This window comes from Andrographis paniculata, unplaced genomic scaffold, assembly GCF_009805555.1.
Source record: "Andrographis paniculata isolate CXL003 unplaced genomic scaffold, ASM980555v1 Contig66END, whole genome shotgun sequence".
In the NCBI taxonomy this organism is placed as follows: domain Eukaryota; kingdom Viridiplantae; phylum Streptophyta; class Magnoliopsida; order Lamiales; family Acanthaceae; genus Andrographis; species Andrographis paniculata.
The window spans coordinates 2,888,626-2,897,261 of record NW_026137602.1 but is presented as its reverse complement, the minus strand read 5'-3'; the positions used below and the strand labels follow the sequence as shown (position 1 = coordinate 2,897,261).

Genomic DNA, 8,636 nt, shown 5'->3' with positions numbered 1-8,636 from the left:
GTTTTTGATATGGTTTGAGATCCTTTTGGTGAATATTAATAGGTTACTCTTGAGTTATGTTATGTTTTGCTGAAAACAAAAATTTATAACAGGTGAACAGATTGTTATAGATTATAGCATGTTTATCGTTTACAAATAGGTTGAATTGGCATTAGTAGTATAGTGTAAGTGGGGTCGTGTCATATTTTTTATTTCTTATTTGTTCGAAAAAATTATAATGCATCTCACACTCGTATAATATATATTTGATTGTAATATTTATTAAAAAAATTAATATATTTTATTTACTATATTGTATTTTAAATTTTATAAATTTAAAATAATTTCGTTTGATATGTAAATTATTTTATTTATAAAATATATAAATTTATTGAATCAAAATAAAAATACAAATATTAATAATTTACTTTTATATTAAAAATAATAAAATAGAATAAATTTATTATAATTATAAATATAATGAATTAATCAATAATAAATATATATATTATTTTATATTTTACATTATTTTTAATAAACAAATTAATTATAATTTTTATAATAAAATTATAGGTGTGTTTCTCCAGCCCGATCTTTGTATTATTATGCAAACAGTTTGGGAGCAACGTCTATTTTTTTTCTTTTTTTTTTGTTTTTAATAATAAATAAAAAAATTATAAAAAAATATAATTTAATAAAATATATACCATATATTTTATTTTGTAGAGAATATAATTTTTTTTATAATACAAATAAATAAAAATTTAGAAATATATCTGTAGTTATAATATAAATTTATAATAAAATTATAAAAATTAATACACATTCATATTATTATATTTATTATAATCAAATTAGTATACATCAAAACTCTTCAAACTCAACCCAAATCTAAACACAAAAGAAACACTAAATTTAAACTCACATCAAAATTCAAATAAAAACTAAATTCAAATGTAAATTTCTTCAAAACCCCCTAAAGAAACTCACTCTATATTATTTTTTAAAAAAAAATTAAAATCAATAAAAATAATATATTTATAATATTTTCACGGTTTCAATAACTAATAATAATAAATTTAAAAATTCTAAGCATAACAACATAATTGAAAATTTTGAAAATAAAATATAAATGTCTTCAATTGTCAATTGTTATTCTATATATAAATAACTAATATCAAATTGTTTTATTACCAAATATTTTAATACAAACAATTAATTGAATCAACTAATTGAATTAACTAACAACTATCAACTAATTATTTTAGCTAACAACTAACGGCTATCAATTAACTGCCAAATACACCATTTAATTTTTTTTATTTGAATATGTAATATATAAAAATTTACGTTGGCAATATAAAAAATAATATTTTCTGAACGTGAAAAATAAATGCACTTGCTAGTGCTTTTGAAAGTCTTAACATACTTATTTGATAATAATTATTTTAAATATTAAATTAAATATTTATTTATCTAAAAAAATATTATATCAACTACTTAAGGTTTGTTGTCCAATTAAAATTTTATTGATATAATTTTAAATATATATTAATATATATTCCATCATCTCATAAAAATTTCAATATTCAAATTAAAATATTTTTTAATATTATCGACAAAAAAATTTATATTTTACATAAGAAAAAATCAAACTAAAACCTTAACATTGACAATTGTTTTTTTACGAAAAATTTCAACATATTTTTCTAAAATAATTAATATATTGCACATATTTATTATTTGCATATTACATCTACAATTTTCTATAACTCACGTAAAAAAATAATTTTTCAAACAAAAACACAAAACATACACACATTTTTTTTATTATTATTATTTTTAAGTTTTTCCAAAATTTCAAGATTGAAAAAATCTGTATAGGTTTTTATTTGAATTTTGAGATGAGTTTGAAATTTGTGGTTTCTTTTGTGTTTGAATTTGGTTGGATTTTAGAGAGTTTTGATGTTAATTGATTTGATGGATAAGGAATAAAATAATATAAATATGTATTAAATTTAATTGATAAAATTTATACTGTATGATTTAACTATGAATTTATATTATACCCGACATATATAAATTTAAATTTTTATTGTATATATTTTTTTCCCTATAATTATAATAAATATTAAATTATATTTTATTTTTTAAAAAATAAAATAAAAAAGATCAAACCTACAGCTTGTTGGCCGAACGGTAGACAACCTCAAATTTAAAGTTTTTACTGTGCGAATACTCTGGAGAAACACACCCTTAATTGCAAGTATAAAATTATATATATATATATCTTAGTTTTGTTTTGCGAGATTATTAATATATATATATATATGATGTATAAAAAATTATGTAAAAAATATAAAAATAATAAATATGTTGTGTATTAATTTTTATTTTGAAAAACATATTAAAAGAATAATAAAAACAACAAAGCCATTGTTTTTTTTAGTTATTATTATTATTATTATTATTATCAATTTATTGTTTATATAATGTTTATTATTATTATTATTATTATTATTGTTTTTATATTCGCGGTCACTTTTTCAGCTTCAATTTATATTCATCTAAAAAAATTTAAAAAATTTTAATTTAATAAATTATTTTTCTGGAAAATTATATATTCAAAAAATTCAAAACTTTAAAAATTCAAGAATAAAAATAATAAAATTCACAATCTTCTTAAAAATTTAATAAGCTATCATTTTAACATACAATTTTAAAAATATAAAAAATTATATAATTTAAAAAATTCTAAACACTAATATATATATATATACCCCTTTTGTCAGCTTACAAAGTTAATATTTATTTTTTGTATATTAATTTTTAAATATTAATTATTATATTAAAATATAATACAAATAAAACGAAAATGATAAAAATACATCGATTAGTATCTTATAATACAAATATAATGACATTTGGATAAAAAAATCATGTAAATGTAAGAATATTTTTAATGTTAAGTACAATTACGCAGATAAATGTAAATTTTTTAAGTGGACAGAAGAAGTAGTAGATTATATATGATATTCTCTCCGTCCACTTCTAATGGTCACATTTACATTTTGTGTCATTTTATTTAAGATTAAAAATATTTTTATATTTATATAATATTTTCTACATATGTCATTCTATTAGTATTGTAAAAAACTAATAAAAATATATTTGTGATTTTTTTTTAATTTATACTATATTTTAATGTAATAATTAATATTTAAATATCAACATGTAAAAAATAAATAAGATTTCTTTAGGAGGATGAAACTTTAGTATTCTTTTTAAACCCCTATCTCTCTGTATTCCCCCACTCTCAACCCGATCCGCCGACCCGAAACCCGGATTCGGTACCCTGGACCCGACTCATCTAATGTGAGATACGATCTCGGCCGTCGGTGAGGGTTTCATTTTGGACCGTTGGATCCTCAGACCTTACCTGATGAGATGATATACAATACTCCATCCATTGACCGCCTCTGAACCGATTCACACATTCTCACATCGCGACTCTCTCTAAAACCGTAACCACCCCGACGCCGTTCCCGATCGATCTTCCTTGTGATTTTCCCGGCGGTTTAGACCGGCGAAGCTGGAAATTCGACTTGCGCCCACGATTCTTGGCTTGTTCCGAAGCTGGCCTTCGGTTTGCTTTCACGATTCTTGCCTTCTTTGTAGGTAGATCATGGTGTATTTGTTCGTCCGCAATGAAATTAGGCTTAGAAATGTTGATATTTCCATAGATTGTGGTTCGATTCGCGTTGTTTGTGCGCTTCCGTGGATGTCGTTTGTGGTTTGGGTCGTGGTTGAATATATGTGTTGGTTTCGGTTGATATATTGGGTAAACTGAGTTCGGTTTCGAAATATATAAAAGATTCTTTAGTTTTCTTTTAAAATTTGTTCGATTATGCTTAAATCGCAAGCTGTTGATCCTAGTTTTAGCATAGCAGAAACAAATTTCGGTATAAACTCTCTCTATGCATCTAAGTTTTCTATCGGTAAATCTCGTATGTTACAAGTAGAATTTCATAATAAGAGATCTTTCTTAATTGCTCTACATTGGCATACATATATATATATGTGTGTGTGTGTTTATCTTTGTCTTCTGATCACAGGAAAATTAAAGATTGAAATCCGAAACAGCTATGATCGGGGTTCATGTTATTGTTGTGGACATGGATAAGACTGCCTTGTATAAACTGGCTCACATCCTTCTCAACCATAGCTATACAGGTGAGATTACTTGATTATTTATAATGTATTAAGAAATAGTAGTAGTATTTTATTGGTTAATATAGTCGTATGAGATAAATTTTGATATTTTGCCTCTACTTGTAAATATAAAAGATATAGATTTTTTGTTTTGAAATAGTTACCCTCGAGCGAGACAGTCTAAAATAGTTAAAATGGTATATTGAGTTAGGCGGGAGGGAGTATTAATTTTTGGATAAAAAATAAACATATCCCGGATCTTTTTGCGAATAATTGTTGAATTTGATGTTTTATGTATTTGTCGTTGTTCAGTGTCTGTGCGCACTTCGATGCAAGATGTAGAGAAATTGCTTCAGCTTGAACAAGGATTCGAATTATTCGACTTGGTAATATGCAATGCAGACCTTCCTGGTCTCGACATTACGAAGTTTCTTGCCGACGTGGCAGTTGAGAGGGAAATTCCCGTAATAAGTACGTAGACTCGACTTGACCGTCTGACTTCTTCATATATATATATATAGATGTATGTATGTATCTATCCATATGTTATTTCAATTGACATAATCAAGCACTTACTAAATTTCCATCCTAACAATATGTAACTCGATCGATCTACACAGTGATGTCCGTTGATGGTGAAGACAGCAAAGTGATGGAAATGATCGAGGGTAATTGTGCAGCTTACTACCCCAAGCCAATCGAGGAGAAAGACGCGAAATACTTGTGGCAGTATGTGGTTAGAAAACGAAAGGTGACCAAGCAGCATTTAACATCAATGGCGGCAGCAGCAGCATAAAAAAGTAATTCTAATTAGTTGGTTAATATTTTAATACTAATATATATTTTGCTAATTACGGAACTGCTTCGTCTTTTTCACCATAACTCGATTCCCACCCTCCGCCATGGACTACGCTTTCGGATTCTCCCTTCCGCCGCCGTGATAGAAAGAAGAACACTCAGGCAAAAAAAGGTTTGATTTTCTTATCTTGTTTCGTTTTGTGTATTTTTCCCTTGCAGATTAGAATTTTTGAAATGATGCTAACAATTATTTTGGCGGTAGTGGTGCGGAGGAGGCCAAATTTAGAATTTGTTGGACGGCATTGAAGGACAACTCATTGAGATGTATGGTTTAGGGTCTTCTGTTCGATCCCGATCTCTGTTCAACCGTGCAATCAGATACTGCAGTAGTTCACTGTACATCTAGATTGTTCTACTTGACTACCACTTCACATCTGTTTCTTGGGAGATTTTTTGTATACTCAGGAAAATTGATGCGAATTTTGAACTTTTGCTAATTCATTTTGTCTTCTTGCTCTCTGTTTCATTGATGTCTATAGAAAATCGATTTGGATTTCGGGTTACAGAAATCTGGGTTCTGTTGTGAAATTGTACCCGCTCCGGTTCGGCTTCGGGTGACCCGGATCTCCGATTTCTTCCTCCGCTTGCTTGACCTTGAAGAAGAATAAGAAGATGAATCATGCCCTAATCCCCCGTCGCCGTCGCCGCCTCTATTCTTCTTCTTCTTCTTCCGCCGCCTCAGCTTCGTAAAGAACTCCTCCGACCCTATCTGGACCGTTACAAGATACCCATCCTCGAACTTTCCGTCGATCACTCCACACACCGGAAGAGTTGACGATGATGATGATAATGAGGTGTTTGGCGGGAATTGTTTGATGGCGGGAGAGGCAGGGGAGGAGGGAGTCCAGGACTTGGCCTTTAAGAAATAAATCTGCTCATAGTTGTAGAGGAGAGAGATGTACTACTTTTGGAGAGAGTATCTATATATGTATATTCCCTCACTCTTGTTAAGGTATTCATATACCAAAATAAAAAATTGTAGTATAATTAAATATTTTTAATATAAATTTTTTTTGATAAATAGTAGAATTTTAGACAAAATGGATATATTTTAATTATGTTAGAAAAAAAAATTATATCAATTATTCTAAATTCAAAATATAACAAAAAATAAAATAAAATTTTAGACCAAAACAGAAAGGTATACAAGGCGATGTAGAATTATACGGGACCGTGTAATAATATGGGCGTGTATAATTATACACTGAAATATATATGGTCCTGTCACGTCAACTTTGTTACGTCCATGTCAACAATTTCTGTCCATGTTAACAATTTCTGTTAATTTTTTAAGTGAGACCAAAATTGATTGAAATTGTTTATAATTGGATTAAAATTAATGAATTTTTATATTGGGACCAAAATTAATTTTTCCAAATTTTAAATTTTATAATAATAAATTTTTAATCTTAATTAAATTAATTGGTTATTTTAATCATAATTTATAATTATTTATATCATTGTTAAGCACAAAAAATAATAATAATAAATAATGGCAGTGGGATTTTGGACGGGTCTGGATATAAGTTAAATGACCCAGAAGTCGGGTGCAATCGGACAGATGCAAGGATCGGGAAGGAAGAAAGGTCGGGCGGAGTCTGAAAAAGGTGTACCCAAGTCGGGTAAACCGTAGATCGGGTGAAAGACGAAGTCGGGCAGACGCGAAGGTTTGTCAAGAGAAAGGTCGGGCAAGGAAGAGGTACGGACAGATACGGAGGTCTGTCCAGAGGACAGTCTGTCCTTCTAAAGAGATAAGGCAAATAGAGCCGGTCGGTTGGTCCATGGTCGGGACCACATTTGGTTGGTCCATGGTCGGACCAATTAAAGTCGGTCAAAGACGGAGGGCGGCTGATGCGGAGGTCGGCCCAAATGATGTCGGGCGAAGAAGCAGGTCGGGCGAATGGCATTTCTGGGACGGTTTAAGGCGTGAGAGGTTTGGGGAGGTTGAAGGAAGTTGTAACACCTGTCAATTGAGGAGAATTTGATGGTCGGTTGACAGCGGTTGCTGTAACCGACCAAACGGCGGTTCAAACCGTTTTCTTCAAAGGCTATTTAAGGATTCAGATTTATTATGAAAAGGCATCTTCAATCAACTTCAACAAAACAAAGTCAGATTTGGGGATCACCACTTTAAATTTCAGTCTTTTATTTTCCAGTTTATTTTCTGTACCATACAGTGTTTAGAGATTCCTAATCTCAGGCACTAATTAATCAAGTTTAAGGATATTTTCTATATCTTTGAATTTTACTTTATTTTTGTTGAAAAATTACATCAACAAATTGGCGACCACAGTGGGAGCAAGACAAAATTGCTCATTCCAATTCCGGCGATAATTTCATACGTCTAAGATCCGGCCGTATCATCGGAAGGGTCCATATGGCAGGTTCACAACCTCAATCATCTTCGGCACCGGTGGGAGAATCCGTTCCACCACCTATTGTGCCAAATGCCGGGGAAATCCCACAACCACCAACTGATTGGTGGTCTTATGTTCAACAAATGAACAACCAGCACACTTTGGTTATGCAGAACATGTTGCGTGAGCAACAAACGAACATGTTGCGTGAACAACAAAATCTAATGCAAAACATGTTGGATCAGGCATTCTCCAGATTCACCCTGTATCCAAACATGCTTCCAGCCGTGTCACCTTCTCGTTTTCAGGCGACTTTCTCAGGATCAACGTTTGCAGAACCATCATATGTTGATAGTACATTTCCAAGCGTCACAACTTTCAACCGAACAGATATGGGGAAGATTCCTCTAACTTTCCCAGATAATGTTCCTTTGGGACCGAGGGTTGATAATACCCAGCCGAACGAGAGATTAGGAGGACAGACTCATAATCCCATTCCAACCGAACCAGCCTTCTTTAGAGAAGAAAGGTTGGAGGGACAGACTCATAATCCCATCCCAGCCGAACCAGCCTTCTCCAGAGAAGAAAGATTGGGAGGTCAGACTCACGATCACATTCCAGTGTTCGACCATATTCCACCCAGAGTAGATCCGGAGGATATTGCTCAAGTTCTGCGGGTGCATTTCGGAATGAATCCGCAAACGGTGAACAGGCCGGTTTATCAGAGGCCATTTCCAGAAAGGATCATTAACGATCATCCTCTCCCGAGAAATTATAGGCCACCAGACTTCTATTCTTTTTCGGGAGAAGACGGAGCCTCTACCATTGAGCATGTGGGTCGCTTCACGGCTCAATTGGGAGAAGTAGGCAACAATCCGTTTCACAAGTTACAATTGTTTGGGTTGTCGCTCACAAGAACAGCTTTTTCTTGGTATGCCAGTCTGCCGCCTGGACAGTTGCAAACTTGGGAAGATTTAGAGGCAGATTTTCATGCAAGGTTCTTTAATCCTCTGCCGACAGTCTCACTGATAGACCTTCTGGAGATCACGCAGATGCCGGAAGAGACCGGCTACCAATTCATAGAGAGGATGCGATTGATGAAGGGACGATGTCCTACGATGATCAATGAAAGCGAAATGACCAATTTGGTGGTCAGGAACATGCATACCAGACTTCGCGAGGCCCTGACAGCCCACGACTTTCAAGATCTGGCCAGTTTAGCATCCACGG

The 8,636-nt window shown here is 31.7% G+C and overlaps 1 protein-coding gene across 4 annotated transcripts; it reads left to right on the top strand.

Moving 5' to 3' along the window:
• Positions 1-3,466: 3,466 nt before the first annotated feature.
• On the top strand, positions 3,467-6,026 carry LOC127263157 (two-component response regulator ARR11-like). Of its 4 annotated transcripts, none has more exons than XR_007841381.1 (6): positions 3,467-3,657; positions 4,095-4,212; positions 4,504-4,662; positions 4,812-5,161; positions 5,252-5,313; positions 5,529-6,026. XR_007841381.1 is itself a non-coding variant. In XM_051292145.1 (6 exons), exons 2-4 carry the CDS (start codon positions 4,125-4,127, stop codon positions 4,985-4,987), a joined length of 423 nt encoding a protein of 140 aa, XP_051148102.1. In that variant the 5' UTR covers positions 3,467-3,657; positions 4,095-4,124; the 3' UTR covers positions 4,988-4,991; positions 5,136-5,161; positions 5,252-5,515. The 4 variants fall into 4 exon arrangements, 1 of the variants encoding a protein (XP_051148102.1); XR_007841380.1 differs by having other exon boundaries at positions 5,252-5,385; positions 5,529-6,025; XM_051292145.1 differs by lacking the exon at positions 5,529-6,026 and having other exon boundaries at positions 4,812-4,991; positions 5,136-5,161; positions 5,252-5,515.
• Positions 6,027-8,636: the final 2,610 nt, after the last annotated feature.